The sequence below is a fragment of the Phoxinus phoxinus genome, assembly GCF_949152265.1.
Source record: "Phoxinus phoxinus genome assembly, chromosome: 10".
Classification (NCBI taxonomy): domain Eukaryota; kingdom Metazoa; phylum Chordata; class Actinopteri; order Cypriniformes; family Leuciscidae; genus Phoxinus; species Phoxinus phoxinus.
This window is the reverse complement of record NC_136885.1, coordinates 12,731,228-12,753,570: the sequence shown is the minus strand read 5'-3', so window position 1 is coordinate 12,753,570 and position 22,343 is coordinate 12,731,228. Positions and strand designations below refer to the sequence as shown.

General features: G+C 43.8%; 1 protein-coding gene across 1 annotated transcript; it reads left to right on the top strand.

The window, feature by feature from the left end:
- The first annotated feature begins 342 nt into the window (after window positions 1–342).
- Window positions 343–2,206, top strand: LOC307005698 (zymogen granule membrane protein 16-like). The gene is made up of 4 exons (XM_079626079.1): window positions 343–391; window positions 614–704; window positions 1,281–1,425; window positions 1,673–2,206. Exons 2-4 carry the CDS (start codon window positions 650–652, stop codon window positions 1,992–1,994), a joined length of 522 nt encoding a protein of 173 aa, XP_079482205.1. The 5' UTR covers window positions 343–391; window positions 614–649; the 3' UTR covers window positions 1,995–2,206.
- The last annotated feature ends 20,137 nt before the right edge of the window (window positions 2,207–22,343 follow it).

Sequence of the window (22,343 nt, the reverse complement as noted above, 5' to 3'; positions counted from 1 at the left end):
AATATATAATTTGTTCTTTTCTGAGTTTTCAATGGCCTGCAAAGGTTTGTAATGATCAGATGTTCAAACCATTTTAAGAAAACTATAAATATGTTTACTGGAAAAGGTTTACTGACATCAAAACGTTTTACATTACTTAAACCTTGACATCATACATTCATTTAAAATAAGAAATATGTGTTCCAGAAATGTATCAGGTGACTAATGATCAACAACAAGGAAATTCTTTCTTAAAATATTTTCCTTTCAGAAACAAAGCATGAAAGAATCTCAAAAAAAAAAAAAAAAAAAAAACTAAAACAAAAAGACAAAAGAAGAGGCTGGACCAGCAAAAGAGTATAAATGATGGTTTGGTCTTCCTCAAGGAACATCCACTCAGGCTTACCTACAGGTAACGACATCGATTAACGATACTGTACATCATGAAAAAATACTCTTAAATATTTTCATTTATCTATTTGTCTATTCTTTTTTTGTGGATACGGTCAAAATTGTGTTGCTTGTTTTTAAATAATAATTAATTATGTCTTAAACTATTGTCATCTGCATATTGCTAAAACATTCTTAAAGAATTCACTGTTTAATAACTCAACACATGTTTGGTTTGATCTAGATTCTCAGCGAGCAGTGAACAACTAAGCATTCCAAAATGCTGCATTATTTTGTGGTACTCTCTTGCCTTTATGCCATGAGCATGACCATGCGTGAGTATCACTGTCACGGTGTGGGTTTTGTTCCTTGTTGTCTGTCATGTGATTCCCTGTTTGCCATGTGTCTTGTTAATTGTCTGATCATTGTTCCCATGTGTTTCTGATTAGCCACGCCCCCTTGTTGTCTTGTTTAGCTTGTTTGTCTGTGTATTTATACCTCTGTGTTTCAGTTGTTGGTTGTCGGTCGATGTTTGTGTTTGCTGTAGCTTGTAGATGTTTCTTGTTCCTTTCCTGAGTTTCCTGTTCTGTTGTTTATTAAATAAAGTAGTGCGTGCACGTGGATTCTCTCTCCGTTTCATCTATGCCTCAGCGTAACAATCACTAACTCAACTCAAGTTTTTTTGAAGTCAGAAGTTCAATAAATAAATCAGTGACTAATTGAATATGCATCAAGTCTTAGAATTAGGCATCAGAAGCACTTTTAAAAGTAGAATAACAAGAAATTGCCAGGCTTTGTGTTTAACTAAAATAATCAAAATAAAGGGTTCCACTTAGAACCAAAAAAGGGTTTTAATGATCATCGATAAATAATTTTTGACGTTAGAGACTTACACCTGTTTACCTTTCCAGCTTTACCTGATTATTACTCGTACTCCCCTGCTGTCGGGGACGGCAGTGGAACTGAATTTACCACTTCACAGGAGGGTCGCATCACTGGAGTCAGAGTTTATGAATATCCCTACTATGGATACTACTCCAACAACTACATCAATGGGTAAGTTTCCCCAAGCACTTCTAGATATTTACACATTTAGGAAACAATTTATCAATTCCAAAAGAACCTGATTTGTCATCATTTTTGGACGTGTTATCTGCACGTAAATCCATTTTGGAACAAATTATACACTTCATATAAAAACTGTTTTCTGTTAATTGTTTACTCTGTATTGTTTTTATGTTAGTTATATTGTATTTTGCTGTGAATTATTTTAACAAAAATGGCACATGCCCTATCTGTTTAGGCTCCAGTTGCAATATGACGGTAACTGGACAGAACTGGTTGGATCAAACGTTTATGGCAATGAAAAGACGATGACACTCTTCGACAACGAATATTTCGTTCAGGTCTCTGGAAAGTATTACTCTGGTTACATCTCTGAGCTTATGTTTGTCACTAATGAGGGGCGCTCTTTCAAAGTGGGGCAGCCTACTGGACTTTCATTTAACTTGTACCCGACCCATGATGGTAGTGCACTACGCTTCCTCAGCGGCCGACAGAATGGATTTGCCCTTACCTCCATTGGGGCTCACTGGGCTGTGTTGTTCAACTCCACTACACCATAAATTCATCATAAAGAATTATGTGTTTATGTGAGGAGAATGCAAGTTAATTAGTAGCCTACTATTTTTTTCTTTGCTCTCAAAAATGATAATAATGCTCGTCATTCTGATTAGGCTTGATTTCCCTATTAAAGTTGATTTTTATTAAAACTTATTAAAACAAATGATATACTTTTTTCATTGAATGATCACAATAAAACTGACTTTAAAACATTTACCATGCCTTCGTTTATTTTTGTGCTACTTTCAAATGCCTTTAATGTATTGATTTTTTTTGTTTACCTTTAAACCTATAGAACTTTATATATATATATATATGTATTGTATAAACTAAACATAAATCATTTCAATATTTATTGTGTGAAAACCACCACCATTTGTGCCATCATTTCCTCCACACAAAAGTTTTTGGTCATGTGAAAAGTTAAGTCATGCAATGTGTATAGAAAACTTGTATAGTAAATTTGTTTTTGTTTGGATTTTTTTGTGCATAATTTCTAATCAAGCTGCTAAAAAGTGTAAATATTATTTAATTGTGTATTTAAGATACATAAAATGGCTGCTATAAAATAATTGTAACACTTTACCATAAGGTTTCATTAGTTAACATTAGTTAACTACATTAGTTAGCACAATTCTATAGCATTTAATAATCTTAGTTAATGTGAGCTAACATGAAAAAACAAGCAGCTGTATTTTTATTAACTAACATTAGCAAAGATGAATAAATACTGTAACAAATGTATTGATCATTGTTAGTGCATACAGTTAGTTAATATTAACTAATGTTGACAAATGCAACCTTAATGTAAAGTGTTACAAAATATATTTGTCATAAAAAAGGTTAAAAAGTAATTTCCAACACATAATATTATAAACCCAGTGCATCATTTGAGGTGTGGTGGACACTGTGTTGACAAAAGTAAAAGAATTACCACTGTTGCCCACTCTTGGCCATTTCTAGCATATATGTATATATATACATATATGTTATGTTGGTAAAAAATGAAGACTAGTTTCAACTTTCAATGCATCAACTCACTCGTTTATTTTCCGGAATCCACACGTACAAAAACGCCCACCTACGGTGGCCTCACAGTGTCAGAATGTGCAACGTAAAACAGGCATCCTGAATAGCAGAACTAGAACTGTATATATATATATATATATATATATGTATTATGTGAACACAACATTGTAGAGTGGGCAGTTGCTCTGTAGTGGAGGAGGGTCTGTGACAGTGCGGCCATCAGGGAGCATCCCTCAGACATGTGAGCACGCAGTCCATTTTTCAGAGATTGGTTGAATCGCTCAACCAATCGCTCCGTTGGCTTGGGGGTGATAGATGGAAGTTCGGATATGGGTAACACCCTTGTTGGCGAGGAAGGTGGTGAACTCCAAGGACAGGAACTGAGGACCATTGTCCGTGGTAATTGCACAAGGCAAGCCCCAGCGGGAAAACAGCTGGTCGAGAAAGTTGACCACAGCAGCAGAGGTAACCGTACCCATGGGAGCCACCTCAAGCCACTTGGAGTGCAGGTTGTAGACCACCACGAGGAACCTCTGATGGTGTGGTACATTGTACAGCTCACCACAGATATCAAGCTGCAAGTGGTCCCATGGTTCAGACGGCCAGTCTACTGGCTGTAGTGGAGTTGAAGCGGGTAGCCCAGTCTTCCCACTGGTGAGGCACGCTGCACAGGAGCGGATAAGTCCCATGGCGGGCCACCACACGACATCACAGCACCGTTGTTTGGCTTTGACGATGCCGAGGTGTCCCTGATGCAGAGGTGTCAAAAGTATTCACATTCATTACTCAAGTAGAAGTACAGATACTAGGGTTTAAAATGACTTCTGTAGAAGTTGAAGTATCAACTCAAGCTTTTTACTCAAGTAAAAGTGTAAAAGTACTGGATTTTAAAACTACTTAAAGTATAAAAGTAAAAGTAATGCAAGGCAAAAAATGCCATTAAGGACAAAAACTTAGACCGCGCCAAAGGGGTCTATAGTGCATCCAAAAAAAAAATATTCTAAGGCCATAATGACTATAATGTTATATTAAAATGTAAATGTTGAAAAACTTGTGAGGCACTAGGCTACCTGTTTCAGCTGCATATAAGGATTTCGGATATTGCCATCTTTGTGGGGATATTTTGACACTATAATGGTTGCGCGCACACACACACACACACACACACACACACACACACACACACACACACACACACACACACACACACACACACACACACTCTCTCTCTCTCTCTCCTCTCTCTCTCACACACACACTCTCTCTCTCCTCTCTCTCTCTCTCTCACACACACACACACACACACGCACTCTCTCACTCTCTCACTCTCTCTCTCTCACACACACACACACACACATGCACGCACACACTCTCTCTTCTCTCTCTCCACACTCTCTCTCTTCTCTCTCACACACACACTGTCTCTCCTCTCTCTCACACACACACACTCTCTCTCTCTCTCTCTCTCTCTCTCTCACACACACACACACACACACTCTCTCTCTCTCTCTCTCTCCTCTCTCACACACACACGCGCGCACGCACACACACACTAACGATTATGTTTGCCACTTATCCCGCGATTGTCATACAGTAGGCAATATTGTAAAAACGGCTGTCCCCAAAGCAATATTTGACGCGATTTGCCCCGTATTCTTGAGCACAAAACTGTTGATTAATTTCTCCCTCGCTTACCGCATCTACAGTAGGTTTCCTTCGGAGGAGTTTTGCCGCTTTGCACAACCAAATGTAACTACAGCGCGCCGCGCGGACAGCCTCTCTCAAGTTAGAAAGAAAACACAAAGCCAATCAGTTTAGCGATGTGTGTTCAGGAGGCGGGACTCAGATCTAAAACAAGCAGAAATGAAATAGGAGTAACGAGGCTATTTTTAAAATGTAAGGAGTAGAAAGTACAGATAATTGCGTGAAAATGTAAGGAGTAGAAGTAAAAAGTCGGCTGAAAAATAATTACTCAAGTAAAGTATAGATACCCAAATTTTCTACTTAAGTAATGTAACGAAGTATTTGTACTTCGTTACTTGACACCTCTGCCCTGATGTGCCATTTGCAAGACACGCCCTCTGAGGGCCACTGGGATGACAGCACAGAGGCCACGAGCGATGCAGGCCTCCCCAGCATGACAGTTCATGCTTCACTCGATAGTATGGCTCCAGTTCTGGAGGGACGCGAGGAGGCCAACCATGTCTGATATAATCACGAATCATGCTGAAGACTAGCTCGGCTGCTGAGGTGGACTCCAGGTCACGGAGGGAGACCGTGTTCTTCAGTGGTGAGTGGACCAGGTGTACTACCTCCTCCTCATCCTCTGGAGAGACAGCAGAGCACTGGGTGGCGGCAGGGCGGGATAGAAAATCTGCTACAACATTAGTCTTTCCAGGCGTGAATTGTAACTGAAAGTCATACTGCTGCAGGCAGTCTGACCATCTGTAGAGGCGAAGGGGTCTGTGTCCTCCGCCCGAAGTGGACATCAGGGCTGTCAGGGCCTGATGGTCCGTCCGTAGGATAAAACACAGTCCATACAGGTACAAATACCACCTCTCACACACCCAAATACAGGCGAGGGCCTCCCTCTCACCCACTGAGTATTTCTGCTCGGTGGGGCTGAGCGCCCGGGAGGCGAAGGCTACGGGCCTCTCCGCGCCGTCATGGAGCTGTGACAGAACGGCGCCCAGAGCCACAGCAGACGCATCACAGGTCACGAATGTGGGGCAGTCCAGCTGGAAGTGTGCCAGGATCGGAGACGTGGTGAGGAGACGCTTCAGTTCGTCAAACCCTGCCTGGCATTCTGAAGTCCAGGTCCAGGGAGCATCCTGCCTGAGCAGCATCCTCAGCGGGGCCGTGACAGAGGAGTACTGCGGCAGGAAACGCATGTAGTAGGCTGTCATCCCCAAGAACGAAGCCAGCTGCGAGGCTGTTGTGGGGTTGGGGACTGCGCTGATGGCTGCCACATTCGACTGGAGAGGGGAGATACCATCTGCCGACACACGGAAACCAACAAAATCAATGGCCGGTGCGGAGAATGTACACTTCTCAGTGTTCAAGGTGACATGGTGGCGGCTGAGGGAGTCAAAGACTTGTTCCAGGCGGACGTTGTGTGTGTCAACATCTGGCCCGTGTACCACAATGTCGTCCAAATAGGCCACGGTATTGAGGCAGCTGGCGAGGATTGTGGACATGATCTTCTGGAAACAGCTTGGCGCTGAACTGAGCCCAAAAGGCATCCTTGTATAGCGGTACAGGCCAGTATGGGTGATAAAAGCCGCCAGGTTCCGACTCTCCGGGTGCAAAGGGATTTGTAAGTAGCCCTAACGTAAGTCCAACTTAGAAAAGACCCGAGAGCCATAGAAGTGGGTTGTGAGTTCTTCTGTCGTCGGAAGAGGGCACTTGTCAGGCACCACTGCCTTGTTGACCTGGCGAAGGTCGACGCAGACTCTCAGTCCACCTGACTTCTTCCTGGCGATGACAAGGTTGGACACCCACGGAGAGGCATCAATGGGTTCTATGATGGCATCAGCCTGGAGGCGTTGGAGCTCCTGTGTAACGCCGTCCCGCAGAGCCAGGGGAACACGCCGAAGGGGCTGGACCATGGGAGACATGCTGTGGTCCAGGAGTGGTTTGTGTGTGAATGAGGTGAGACACCCAAGGCCATTGAACAGTTCAGGCCGGCTTTTTTGCCAAGGGGAGCCCACTTGTAATATTCGTGTTCCGCTGTTGTCCTGAGGCTGAGAAAGAGGTCCAAGGCTGAGAAAGAGGTCAAGGCCCATGATGTTCTCACCGTGGCGTGTAATGTGGAATGGGAAGCGGTCCACAGTTGTAGAGGTGTAGCGAACTAGGAGGTAAACTAGGCCAACAACGTCGATTTTGCTGCGGCCGTAGCCACAGAGAGCAGTGGATGGGGGCTGCAGCTGTCTGTTTGAGAAGAGTAGGTTACAGGTGTCAACATTCAGCAGTGACACCTTGGCCCCAGTGTCGAGGAGAAGAGGGACACAGCGGCCATCCAGGTATACGGGGCACCTGGAGAAGGTCCCTGGGTGGGGGCCTATGGTGCGCACTGGTACTACCGGGTCATGTGACTGTTCAGAGTAGTCAGCCGGAGCAGACCGGCACCATCTAGCAAAATGGTTAGGTTTCTGACAGCGTCTGCATGTTTGCCCCCTAGCAGGGCAATCCTAAGCCCTTATGGCATGACGGGTGGAGACACAAGGTTGCCTGAGATTGATAGCTGTTGCACTGGCTGTTCAATAACGGCAGTATGAGACTTGTTTTCTGCTATTTTAGCAGCATATTGAGTCACCTGTAAGGTGAATGTTAATGTATCCTCAAGTGACAGCGTTGCATCTTTGAGTAACAACTCCTCCTGGACTCTGGGATTAGACGTTTTTTCAATGAGCTGGTCTCGAATAAGTTCATCTCTCATGACGCCGAAATTACAGCGCTGTGCTAAGGCTTTTCAATCTGCTACAAACTGCCTAGCAGACTCCCCAGGGCGCTGACATCTTTGTCTGAACTTCAGCCGCTGAAAGACGATGTTCTGTGACTTCACAAAATGTCCAGTCAAAGCCGTAATCACAGCATCGTAAGTGTCCAGAGTACCATCGAGCGTGTTGAAAATCCTGTTCCCCTCCGCTCCCAGCAAGTGCAGTAGGATAGCGCGCTTCCTCGCGCTAGTGGCATTATCCAATCCAATGGCTAAAAGGTACAGTTCAAAAGACGTTCTCCACTGATTCCAAGGAACGACAGGTTCGCCAGGGAGGGGCAGAAAATAGTCCGGAGGTGGAAGAGAAAAAACCGGGGCATCAGCCATCCTTGTCGCCAATGTTATGTTGGTAAAAAATGACGACTAGTTCCAACTTTCAATGCATCAACCAGGGCCGGAGTGGGGGCACTTTTCAGCCCGGGAGTTTCAGGCCCAAGACCGGCCCACTTTTTCCATGGTGGAATTCCGAATTAGCATTTTTTCCAAATTGGATAAATGAAGTACCAGTTCAGCTCTTACTATTGTGTAGTTTTTATTAATACCATGTTCAACAAATAATGTAAAGGTTAAATAATAATTCACAGAAGAAGTTAACAAAAAAATATTCCACTATTCAAGAATAGGTTGATAAATTAACAGAAGCAGAAAGAAAGAAAGAAAGAAAGAAAGAAAGAAAGAAAGAAAGAAAGAAAGAAAGAAAGCATTTGAAATGTATCCCACTTTTCCACAAAGAGGCATATTGAACTAATGTTTACAGTTGCTCAGAAGATACAAAAAATAATTAAGAGGTAATTTTACTGCATACACAGATCAAGCTTAAGTTTTGTTATCAATATTAAATTGTATAATATTTGCAAAGTCTATAAATCGCCATGACATGTATTGAGTGATACAAAAAGGCTAATATTTTAATTAAATTTTACTTTTTGCTTGTGAATAGGTTGACAACAATACAACGGTATTAGCCGAATAATTACGTTGCAGCGTTGCTATTTATTGCTAATCATTACTAAGCCTATCTCTCTTTACCTGCTGTTTGTCCTAAAATCTGCAAATAAATCTGTAAGCATGGCACATTTGACAGCATCCTCCTCCAATGCCTTTCTTTTTTTCAACCTGGCTTTTTCAGCCCCTCCTGGCCTCTTCCTCCCATCCATCCTCCCTGACGCGTACCGTTACGGTAGGGCCGGCCCAGCTATCGAGATTCGGTACCTGAGAAAACGTTTTGGAAAAGACGCGCTATGGACCCAACCAACTCTATGGGAAGGGAGGGAAGAACTGCCTCACATGGTACAACCCTTGCAGAGGCTGCGCGCTGCGGTGTCCGAATGCGGAACGTGTGTAGTCTAATGTAACAAACGTGACAAATGTAAAAAAATAAATAAATAAAAATCCTCGACCGGCCCAAAAGTGAAGCGGCCCACCGGGAATTCTCCCGATTCTCCCGATTACCCACTCCGGGCCTGCCGAATAGTGTCCGCTTCAAGGCGAGCTATTCTGTTCGGACTATCGCGTGTTAACCCTTTCGCACGTACGATCACACCGGTGTGATTAGAACGGTCAGTGCATCACGTGATCAACTGCTAAATTTAAACGTGGTTTGGCGCGTTGGCTGGCGCTGAGCCAGAGACAGACGCGCTCAGTGCTTGTCATATATCACAACTATTCAGTGTTTTCAACCACATAATGTTTATTTTAGGTTTCAGATTTTAAGAATCACAGTACTAAAAAAACATTTTTTTGAGTTTGTAAAATACACACTGATGTCTAAGAAAGCGGCAATAATAATCCTTTATATTATAAAAAGACGACACGTTTTATTTATATCAGATACACATTGTGTTAAGTAGTTTTACATTTTACCCTATTCTTCTCCCAGTTCACCAGCCACTTACTTTCATGTATTTCGGGAGAAGTGGATGAATTGACGTGTTATAAATCCAACAGATCCGATTCTCTGACCTGTGGCACAAACTAACATGGGCCGCCCATCGCGCATACAGCTCAACTAACGCGATCGTTATAAAGGTGTTTATACAACAAAACACATCCACATGCACATATTTGACAATCGGAATATCAGTGTTTCATACTATAGCTAATAAATGTGTGAATATTTAGAATAAAAAAGGAAAAATTACATAAAAGCAGATCATCATTCATTCAGCGCTGTGTTGTGGTTGCGCTGTGTCACGTGACAAGCAGTGACGCGTCACCATGGAAACAATAAAGTGACAGATTAGAAATAATGGTCGCCTTGAAAAACTCATGCTGGGGGGTCAATTAGAATATTTTAAACTTACGTGTGAAAGGGTTAAATTACAACGGTAGGATTTTCAGTGGCGTCAAGCCATCTTTAGGCTTTTCGCGTTAAGGCGAGCTGTGAAAAGGGCTAACTACCCTACGTGAACCGTCAGACTAACATGTTGTGACGAGTCATTGAATCACTCTTTCTCTCTCCAGCCGTTATGTCGACAGTCATAACCTCCGCCAAACATGTGTTCACTGTGCGCCAATGCCGGTGAAAATTTTGGAGAGAAGGCTGAGAGTGGCAGTGGCTAGCCAGCAGGACCCATGTTGTCCGTAGCTGCTGCGAAACCTAAGGCAACTGACCATCGAGCTACCACGAGCTGGGTGGACATGTTGGAAGCCGAATCCCCGGATATGCCTCATCTGTTCGATGGCGCACGCGAGGAGGAGGAGCCGGGTGACGAGGACGCAGAGGGCGGCGCTAACTCTGACCTCCTCGACTTGGACATGGATGACGAGGAGGAGGAAGCTAACTCTCTCTTCCCTGTCCAACAGTCTAGACCAGTGGTTCCCAACATTTTTCCTTGGGGCCCCCCCATGTACATATTTAACAATCCGTGAATACACACACACACACACACACACACACACACACACACACACACACACACACACACACACACACACACACACACACACACACACACACACACACACACACACACACACTGTATATAGTAACTAAATTTAGTTTTAAGTTTTAAAGGTGCTGTATGGAGTTTTTCTACTAAAATGAATCCATTTTTTTATTACCCGTGTGTGAAGGGGTTGTAATCTCACAATAAAATGATCCACTTGGTGGGTTTTGCTATTACCTCTGAAAGCAAGTATTCCTATTTCTATGTGAAGTCTCCGGGTCGGATTTGCCGCGAAATCCAGTGACGTGACTGAGATCTGCATGCGCGCTCCCGAGCGTCTTGCCTCTCGCCTCGTCTACTGACTTTGCACTCAACAGCGACGACACTGCAACTTTATGACATGGAGTCTGCTAATACTAGGAAACGACTAGCACAACACAGACTCCAACACAAACTCCACATAATAATAAAAAACAAAAGAAAGCACGCGCACGAGCACTCGCTTGTAAACGTATTGGTTGCAATCTGAAACATCACCGCTAGATGCCGCTGAAAACTCCATACAGCACCTTTAAATTACATTTTATTACATGAATACACAGGACATGTTCCTTTCAACTTCAAATGTTTCCTTTTAGCCTAATATTTTCATTTTTACACAACTAGTAAAATGCAGTTGTTTCTCTTTTTTCAGGATTTTGTGTATAAACATAGAATACTAAATGTTATGAACGTAATGTTAAATATGAACGGTAGAATGCTGTATGTACTTACATGCATGCATGCACAGATCCTTATTTTTTACAAGGATAATCATAACGTCAGCGTAAACACATAACGCTAATGTCCACCTTAGGCTTGCATGCCATTGACTAGTGATGGAATGTCAGGTGTAATGCCAGTGACAGTCAGTCTAAAATCGCTCTGGACTTCCAGTCTGTTGCGTCACATTGTTTTTATAGCCAAAAGAGCACTGAAGGCTGTCTCAGAGAGGTAGGTGGTACTGAAAGGAAGAATGATCTTTGTAATGGCATAGTTTGCGAATTTAGGTGCGACAACAGGTCCCCTGGCTATCCAAAGCCTTTTGAATCCATTCTCCTGGAAGTACTTTTTTGACAGTGAATCAGTTTGTAGTTCAGCGAGCTCATCTTCACAGCCAAGGTATTCCACATCTTCAAGCCTGGATGTAAAGGGATCCATAACACACGACTCCTTGGAAAATGCGTCAACATCCGCAAAGCGGGACTTTAATTCCTCCTGTAGCGAAGTCATGTGACGGCAAAACTCGGCAGTGCACTCACGGTACCCCCAGAATGTTGAAGCAACAGTGGAACAGTGTTGTATATGCCCCTGTGACATTTTTCCAGCCGTGTACTCCAGCTTGCGCATAAAAGCATCGATTGCTTCTTTGCACATCAAGATGTTTGACTCAGAGCCCTGCAGTCTCTTGTTGGTCTCATTATAAAGAGTGAATATGTCAGCAAGGTATGCGGTTTTGATCCAGAACACATCAGTCAGCTGCTCCAACAGTGTGTTTTGATTTCGCAGAAATTCCAGGATTTTATCCCGAGTTCTAGAAAGCGCACAAGCAGTAGAGTTTGGTGTGCTTCATCCTCACACAGTTGTGCAAATAATCTCTGGTTGGTAGGGCGAGCTTTAATGAAGTTTACGACTTTTATAACTGTTGCCAGTGTGTCACCAAGGTCTTTGGACAGTTTTTTACTGGCGAGTACCTGGCGATGTATCATACAGTGGAAAATTACACAGTCTGGAGCCTTTTCCATCAAACGGCTGTTAAATCTCTTATTTCTACCCATCATCGCGGCAGCTCCATCCGTGCAGCAAGCGATGATATTTGTGTAGGACAGATTGTACGATGTGAGGTAAGAATCAACAGCCATAAAAATATCCTGACCTGTAGTCGTTGTGCGTAAATTGGTAGACATAAGTATGTCCAATTTCAACTCATCTCCGTCCACATACTGTACATATACGATAAGCACAGACTCTCCCGCTAGGCCGCTACTGTGGTCGTTTCATCCAGCTGTATAGCAAATTGGACTTCTCTAAGCTTTTCGTGCAAATGTTTTTTGCAGTTTTCTGCCATTTTATCAATTCCGTCTTTAACTGTGTTGTTAGAAAGTGGGACAGATTTAACCTTTTCAGCTGCTTGCGGGCCACATAGTCCCTCCACTATTTGAATGCAGGCGGGTTTGATTAACTCCTCTCCAATATTATGTGGGGATTTTTTGCCTTGGCAATCAACACAAAACTCAAAGGAAACTTTAGTGGCCTTCTGTAAATCACTACCTGCTCTTTCGAAAACTTTTCTGATGTCTGTCGATCTTTTTGACAGAGCCATCTCTTTTTTTCTCTCTAAGAATTCCTCATCTTTGCCGATTGTCGCGCCCTCTGCGTCACGTCCCGCCAGAACGAGCGTGGCCTAGGCCTATAATTATCCGAGCACGGCTGTCATTATGGAGCTAAATGAGTCTCAATAAAGATAAATGCACACACTACATTCACATATGCACACACAGGATTCATACATGCACACACATGATTCATAAATACACACACAGGATACACAAATGCGCACAAAATTCACAAATGCACACACAAAATTTAAAAAGCACAGAAGATTCACAAATGCATACAAAATTCACAAATTCACACAAAATTCATAAATACACACACAATTCAGAAATACAAACAAAATTTACAAATGCACTCAAGATTCAGAAATGCACAGGGCAAGATTCAGACGTGTATTTCTGATGCACACACAAATATATATTGATTTACAAACTGCTTGCGGTCTGTGAACTTCACTGCATTTGTGTGTGAATTTTGAGACTCCCTTGACTTGGCTCGACACACAAATGCCTTTTTTTAAACAGGGAATGATCAGCAACCAATCAGACATCTCCCTTGGTTTAGCCAATCACAAGAACGCACCCCGCGTGGGGGTTTGTTTACTCATAAGCCAACCACATGAATGCGTTCACACAGCGCGATAAGCATGTGGCGCGGGCGCGGTGGAGTTCTGTCTGTCAGTTGGTTGAGACATAGACATCATATAGATAGACGCCCTATCGACCGCTACTGTGGGAAGCCAAACAAACCAAAAGTGGGACGAGACAGCGGGGGTTTACAGAGCTCGCGCCGCGCTGACATGTCTTCTGCGCAGTTCAATGGTCCGAGCCGCGCGGCCGACTCGTCAGCGCAGCGCGGACGTGTTTCCTAGCGACAACCAATGGGCAGCGCGGCGCGAACAATCCTCACCAGCGCTGCACTGATCAAACAGCGCAGCGCAAAACATGCAAATAAATGTACAATAAAGAAACCCCAGCTTCCTTACAAAAAATTGGTTCTCTGCTGAAGTTTAGGAGTTTTTCCCTACAGAAGACAAAGAAGAAGAAAGACTAGATGAAATGCATACATTTCTTATGTTTATTAAAGCTATTTAATACTGTTAGTAAAGAGTTAGTGTTGTGCGTCGATACTTTGAAGAACTGCACATATATAGAGGCTACGGAAAGAGCTGTACAAAGCAGAAACTTCAATGACTTTCAATTTCGTAGTCGTCTTGAGGAGCACGCCAACCTTCTGGAAATTATATCGGACAGTTTACATGTTCAGGTAATGTATGTTAGTAAGTTTTGCATTCAGCCATCATTTGTAGACTTTAAGCTTTTTATGTCTGAATTCCATAATCATTTGTTAATTTTGAATAAAATGTTAAAACTAAAGATCAATTTTATGTTATTGATATTTTGTGATATTGATTTATAGGGTGAATTCAGTGTGATTTGGACACTTTTTGCTATTGAGATTAATTGGAAAAACTGTCCCTCCCAATCAACCTGGTTGCCTATATATAGCCTAGTCTAAAACTGTATAATGTTTTAGAATGACCTTGACCTCATCACCACTGTGATGTGATATCTGGAAGTTAGAATTAAAATGTTATGGTTTCACTATTCTTAAGACAATAACAAATTTGTTTTGCCTTTATAGTTCACCCAAAAAAATTAAAATTGTGTCATCATTTACTATTCTTGTGTCAAGGGAGTCTCAAAAGTCTCAAAATTCAAAAGGGAGTCTCAAAATTCACACACAAATGCAGTGAAGTTCACAGACCGCAAGCAGTTTGTAAATCAATATATATTTGTGTGTGCATCAGAAATACACGTCTGAATCTTGCCCTGTGCATTTCTGAATCTTGAGTGCATATGTAAATTTTGTTTGTATTTCTGAATCTTCTGTGCTTTTTAAATTTTGTGTGTGCATTTGTGAATTTTGTGCGCATTTGTGTATCCTGTGTGTGTATTTATGAATCATGTGTGTGCATGTATGAATCCTGTGTGTGCATATGTGAATGTAGTGTGTGCATTTATCTTTATTGAGACTCGTTTAGCTCCATAGTCATAGTCTGATTTTCATCTCTTCAGCAAAGAGTTCCGTTCACACACACACACACACACACACACACACACACACACACACACACACACACACACACACACACACACACACACACACACACACACACACACACACACACACACACATACACACACACACACACAAACACACACACACACACACACACACACACACACACACACACACACACACACACACACACACACACACACACTGTATATAGTAACTAAATTTAGTTTTAAGTTTTAAAGGTGCTGTATGGAGTTTTTCTACTAAAATGAATCAATTTTTTTATTACCTGTGTGTGAAGGGGTTGTAATCTCACAATAAAATGATCCACTTGGTGGGTTTTGCTATTACCTCTGAAAGCAAGTATTCCTATTTCTATGTGAAGTCTCCGGGTCGGATTTGCCGCGAAATCCAGTGACGTGACCTGCATGCGCGCTCCCGAGCTATTTGAATGCAGGCGGGTTTGATTAACTCCTCTCCAATATTATGTGGGGATTATTTGCCTTGGCAATCAACACAAAACTCAAAGCGAACTTTAGTGGCCTTCTGTAAATCACTACCTGCTCTTTCGAAAACTTTTCTGGACAAACCAAGCATGGTTTCCAGTACTGATGCAGCTGACGAGCACTGCTCCATGGCCGATACCAGTGAGGAGGGACCTCCTCTCTCAGGCCAGGGGCTCGATTTTGCATCCTCGCCCGGAGCTTTGGTCCCTACATGTGTGGGCCATCAACGGGTACCCGCTAACCTCCCAGAAGGAGTATTAGACACGATCGAGCAGGCTAGAGCCCCGTCCACTAGACGGCTCTATTCCTCTAAATGGTCTGTGTTTTCTGGCTGGTGCTCAGCCCAGGGTGTATCACCCCTGCAGTGCGGGGAAATGGAGGTTCTCTCCTTCCTACAGGAGCTGCTGGATAAGGGTAGGACCCCATCCACGCTCAAAGTTTACGTGGCGGCTATACCTTTAGGCCGTCTGGGACCTTTCTACGTTACTGGATGCCATGAAGGGTGCCCCGTTTGAGCCTGTGCACTCAGTTGACATGAAGCACTTGTCGTTCAAGACAGTGTTTCTTCTGGCTCTCGCTTCAGTAAAGCGCGTGGGGGATTTACAAGCGCTCTCGGTGAGAGCGTCGTGTATGGAGTTCGGGCCTAATGACTCTAAAGTCGTACTAAAGCCGAAACATGGGTATGTGCCTAAGTCCCTCAACACGCTTCAGGGCTCAGGTTATCTCCCTGTCGGCTCTGCCGGCCTCCGAGGAAAAGGATGATGCTAGCTTCCTTTGCCCGGTTAGGGCGTTAAGAGCTTACGTGTCCCACTCCGCTGCTTTTAGACAGACGGAGAAGCTTTTCGTTTCGTTCAGCGGACGTTCCAAGGGACGTGCTGCGTCGAAACAGAGCCTGTCCAGATGGGTAGTGGATGCCATAGCGCTGGCCTACGCATCAAAAGGACTGCCATGCCCGTTGGGCATCAGAGCACATTCTACGAGGGGCATGGCCTCCTCGTGGGCTTGGTCTAGTGGAATCTCGTTGCAAGATATTTGTATGGCGGCAGGCTGGGCCTCCCCGTCTACATTTATAAGGTTTTATAACCTAGAGGTTCCCGCCTTGCAGGCCAGACTGCTCTCGGTCTAAAAAAGACATAATATGGTATTTTCTGCCCCATTCTATTACGGCCCAGATTGGCAAAATGTTTTAAGCATCATTCACTGACAGTTATGTCCTATGAGCAATGTAATGACCCACCATATCTATATACATATATATGCTGTAAATGCCCCTCGGGGCACTAATTATAAAGGAATGATGCTATTCTAGCCTCTCTTTCCTGGAACTCTGTGTGAGTTTTTTCTGATGATCATTCACTATGTGTGCCCATGGGTGTCTGGTGTTGGATCTCAGCATGCATGGCGTTTTACACGGGGTTCCCGCGGCGTCTTTCGACGCAGTACGAGAGAACTCTCGCAAGAGAACGTACTCGGTTACTGACGTAACCTCGATTCTCTCTAGAAGAGGAACGAGTACTGCGTCTCTGTGCCGTGCCTGCATCATACTCTGCATCGCTTCGGCGATGAAAATCAGACTATGACATCCGTGCTCGGATAATTATAGGCCTAGGCCACGCCCGTTCTGGCATTGGGTTAAGCGTCATGAGAGGCCTTGCATAGGCTGCTGCTTTTGCCGCAGAGCAGCCAATAGGTGTATGCTGCTGCAAAGCGTTTTACATTATTACAAAATTAAGGATACATTTTTTGGCTTCAATATCTCGAGAAAGAATATTTCCCGTAGCATCTTTCGACGCAGTAATCGTTCCTCTTCTAGAGAGAACCGAGGTTATGTTAGTAACCGAGTACGTTTTTCCGCTCACATATATATATAACCATTCCAATGACTCCAAAACTGTTCAGTTAAGGTAAAAAACCTGCATAGATCACCTTTAAGTAACCTTTTTTACTGGTTACAGAAATTACCTCTCAAGATGCTGACTGTGTTTTATATCATGTACCTGTATATATACAGTATATCATTTGTAATAGTATCTGTAAAACCGCATTTTCCATCTTAAAAATATATCTAAATTACGCCATATGCTCTTGTCACAGGTCGGGGTGGGCCAAGCCAGACTGCACCCACCCCTAGACCAGGATCACCCTGAGGAGCGTGTCAAAGGAGGAGGCAGGAGACAGGAATAAAAAGAATAACAAACTTTATTTAATGTCTAAAAGTAATTTGAAAATCCTAATCTAAAATCCTCTTCCTTCCTCTTCCCAGGAATGCAAGGCGACACCGTGATAAGTGATGGACAGGTGGGTATCACAGGTGAGTAGGTGGGTCAGGGCTCACTTCCTTCTGGCGCTGGACTCACAGTGGTCAGTGACGAACAGGTGGGTATCATAGGTGAGTAGATGGTCGGGGCTCACTTCCTTCTGGCGCTGGGGCCAGACTCACAGTGGTAAGGAATGGACAGGTGGGTATCACAGGTGAGTAGGTGGGTCGGGGCTCACTTCCCTCTGGCGCTAGTACTAGACTCACAGTGGTAAGGAATGGACAGGTGGGTATCTCAGGTGAGTAGGTGGATCGGGGCTCACTTCCCTCTGGCGCTAGTGCCAGACTCACAGTGGTAAGTGATAGGCACCACACAAAGGGGCCTCCGGGCCACAGCAACCTCAGGGTCGTCGACGGAGCGGAACTCTCTTTCGAACAGACAGGATCAAGACCTCCAGCAGAGATGTACAGTTCTCACATGGGTTGCAGGGGACAGACACTTCGCGCTATGCAGATGGGCTTCAGAGCTGCAGCCGACTCACAGTCACAAGCCGAGCGGCGCTTTCGCCAGAGGTCTCGATCTGAAGAGCCCAGGATCGTCAGGGTTGGGACGGATATTCTGAATATTTTCCTCACCACTACAAGCGGGCTTCACTTCGCCGTTTCCAATGGCCCAGGAGGAGGTGTGAGATCGACAAGGAATCAGTATATTTCACTCAGTGTGTCATATGGAGAGATTATGGTCCATTTTATTTCATGTGTTTCTTGTGTATATTGGCACTGGTTTGTTTTCTTTTCTTATTTGGTGTTTTGTGATTTTTATTTTTCACGTTATTATTTGTTTGACCATGATTTGGAATGTGGGGTAACGCCCCCGTTTTCTCCTGGGTGCCCGGACCACAGCTGATTAGATGGACAGCTGTTGGTGATTTGACATGTCTATCACAGACTGTTTAAAAGGCAAGGGAACTGAGACTGTGTGTGTCTGCGGCCCCGCGATCTCTGTCGTTGCAACTCTGTCCTCACGTCAATTGCTGGATTGTTTATTGTCGCCACGATCATCGCACAGATTGTCTGCTTGTATCGAGCCTGAAGGTTTGCTGATGTGCCGGTTCTGCTGTTGACTCGGTGGCTGCTGTGTTGCGTCTCCTCCTCTGTCCCATTGCTGTCGTCCTTTGCTGTGCTAAGCTGACTGTCATCCTCTGCTGTGCTGGAAATTCTGTCGTCCTCTGCTGTACTGGGAATCTCTGCCGTCCTCTGTTGTGCTGGGATTGCTGCTGTTCTCCGCTGTGCTGTCCGAGCCCCGCCTTGTCCGTTCTGGTCCTGTGGTTTGAGGAGCGCCGTTCAATGGGACTGGGAGTTAGATTCGTCTGCTCCCAGTTTATGGGTGAGTGACGTTCTATCCCCATTCTCCAGTTATGCTGTCTTGCCTCGTCCGAAATTAAGACCCACGCCACGGTCTCATCTAAATTCGAGAGCGTCAGTCTGTCCACTGTAGTCATACCATTTAGGTAACTTATATTCACGGATTGTAGTGCTTAATTGATTTTATTGCACGATTGATGGATTTCTAGTGTGGTGCTGTGTTTATATATTGTGGAGATACTGGCGGCTTTCTTCCTGTTGTGTGAGTGTTGTGTTGGTGCGTGTGGTGATTGACAGGTGGCCTGCTGTGTATACGTCACTGCCTTGCGTGAGACGGACTCGTGAGAGAGGAACCGCTTATGGACTGTGTATCTATGGACTTCCAGTGGACTTGAATGTGCTATCTGATGCCCAGCTTTTATTTTGATTAATAGTTTTAAGAGCCTGATTAAGGCTGTGTGTGTGCCTGGGCACCTAAATTTTCTATTGAATCTGAGAGTATAATAAATATATTTTTTTACTGAGTTTGTTGTCTTGGCGAATCTGTTGTGTTGCTCCCACCAAACTAAACGAACTTGCAGTTACTTAGTTAATCGAGTCCCAGCTCTTCAATTGGGTGGCGTAGTCGAGCTACATTGCCCATATCACAAGTGCGCTGTATACAACGTGATCCACGTACTCCAAACCAGTATCCAATTTAGTGTAGAAACATGCGTTTATGAGATTCAATTTGTCAATTACTCATCTCACTCTTTTCCAGTCCAGGCGACGAATTCCACTCTTCAAAACTGCCCTCGGATCCCGCAAGTAGAGATGTGACATTTGAACCGAGGCGTCGGAGCTTGTGTCGAGAAAAAATGGGCGTGCCAGATGAAGCCGCGATTCGAGGCTTGTGTTGTTAACGAGAAAATCACGTGACTCATGACAAACGAGGCCTCGGTTTGTGTGGATACGTCATCGGTTCGTTCTGAGTGTCGCTTCCAGATAAAGGGGGTTCGAAACTCGCGCCACCCGGTGGGTGTTGGCAGGAGTAGTAGAAGCATGTGTAGTAGTGTCAGAGTAAGAGCGTTAGCTCTCATTGTCATTAATGTGTCATATATGTGCTAGGGCTGTATATTATTGAATTATATCAGGTTAGAATAGTTATAGTAAATTGTTATTATTAATTATAGTAGCTATATTATAGGGAGTAGCTATATTATTAATATATTAATTAGATAAGATTATTTGGATTGGATTTTTGGATCTGGACTGGACTGCTTTTTGATTCGGATTGCCCTTTTTTATGTGTTTGCTTGTTGTTACTTTTACTGGTAATGTAGCCAGCAAGGAAGAGGAAGTCCTCCCCTGTCTGGGCTCAACAGAAGCATCAGTATCCTCATTTATTCCCGCTGGCACTGGCATTTTTATGTTCCCCTGGATCCTCTGTTCCTTGTGAAAGGATATTTTCCAAGGCTGGAGAGGTTTTGTCCAAGAAGAGGAATTGTCTAAACCCAAACACACTTGAAAAAAATCTGTTTCTCAATAAAAATCAATGGTAATCCTACCTTCACCCACCCCAAACTGCAAACTCCTCTATATCCAGAGTCCCATAAGCACAACACTCAACTAAAACTGTAACCATTCACGGCACAAAACCTCCCAGAAACAATTCTTAACTTTTCCCACCCCAGACTATTCTGTTGCAGTTTACTTTATTACACTCCCTCCAACATAAACACTGCACTCGTTTCAGTTTTGTTGTTCATACTGGCACTATCCAAACAATTTATGAATAATTAATGAATTGTGTGTGTGACAGTTGTTTTTGCACAAGTAAATTCAGTCAAAGAAAGATACATATTTTATTTTATACCCACCCAGGCAATGGACAAATGTCTGCTCATGTACTTTTATTATTGCAAATGAAAGGTTACAGATATTACAGTGAGAAGAAAATAGCCTACATAAATAAATGAAATGGGGGATAGGGATACGGACATCATAAGTCTGCTCAGGTCATTGGTTCAGAATTACTTAATTTGTCTGCTATATCGTTGCACAGTAGCTAGGTGTCACTAGTGAGCAATAATGAATGAAGCTTCGAGTAATGAACCTTTGGGTGAAGCAATGGGCTGCGAGGTCTCAGTGGTTCAGGAAGCCTCATTTTGCCATCACTACCCGCAAGCAACACTCCTCTTCTTTCACGATGGTCCTTCAACTGCAACACTCCACAAACATTTCCCCACGGGAGAGAACCACACCAGATCAACGGGGAAAACAAAACCCAACCCAGATCAACGGGGCAGGAAAAACACAACACCGAGCCTTCTCTTCCCCTTGTGTTTTATCCTCTCAAAATACTGGCGTCACTTCAATCAGACACTCAGAGTGAAGTCTCCACACCTGTTGCCAATCTGCCGTTTAGTTGTCATGACGACAGATACACACACAGGCCCGGGGACAGTGTTACACTAAAAGTGCCCCGGCGGGAACACTTCTCTGGTGGGAATAGTTCCAGGGATTATTTGTCACCCCGTGACACTCTCATTGACAAATGCAGAACAATTAGTTCATGCGTTCATGACCTCAAGGCTAGATTATTGTAATGCTCTACTGGGTGGTTGCCCTGCACGTTTAACAAACAAACTACAGCTAGTTCAAAACGCAGCAGCTCGAGTTCTTACCAGAACTTGGAAGTATGACCATATTAGCCCCGTTCTGTCAACACTGCATTGGCTGCCTATTAAACATCGTATCAATTTTTAAATATTGCTGATTACTTAAAAAGCACTAAATGGTTTAGCTCCGCAGTACTTGAGCGAGCTCTTAACGCATTATAGTCCTTCACGTCTATTGCGATCTCAAAATTCCGGCCAGTTGATAATACCTAGAATATCAAAATCGACTGCTGGTGGTAGATCCTTTTCCTATTTAGCACCAAAACTTTGGAACAGTCTTCCTACCATTGTCCTGGAAGCAGACACACTCTGTCAGTTCAAAGCTAGATTAAAGACCTATCTATTTGACCTAGCATTCACATAATGCATTATAGACTTCTATAACTCAATGTTAGGCTGCATTGATTAGGTCAGCCGGAACTGGGAACACTTCCCTTAAATCCTGATGTACCCGTTACATCATAAGAAGAATGGCATCTACGCTAATTTTAGTGTCTTTGTTTATCCCGAGGTTTTCCCGCAGCCTGCCGGATCCAGGCCGTATCCAGATCTGACGAAGGACCTTCGCTTGGACCCGATGTCAATGCAGTGCTGAAGTGCCAACTAGCCTCTCCCTATGGAGGATCCCTTTATCATTCTACAGATAAAGCATTGTGGAAAATTCGCATATCTACCCCGTAGTGATTAAAA

Coding starts and splice junctions, on each gene's coding strand:
- LOC307005698 (XM_079626079.1), top strand. CDS start 650: ATGCTGCATTATTTTGTGGTACTCTCTTGCCTTTATGCCATGAGCATG. Junction 705..1,280: donor TGCCATGAGCATGACCATGC/GTGAGTATCACT, acceptor TTACCTTTCCAG/CTTTACCTGATTATTACTCG. Junction 1,426..1,672: donor TCCAACAACTACATCAATGG/GTAAGTTTCCCC, acceptor CTATCTGTTTAG/GCTCCAGTTGCAATATGACG.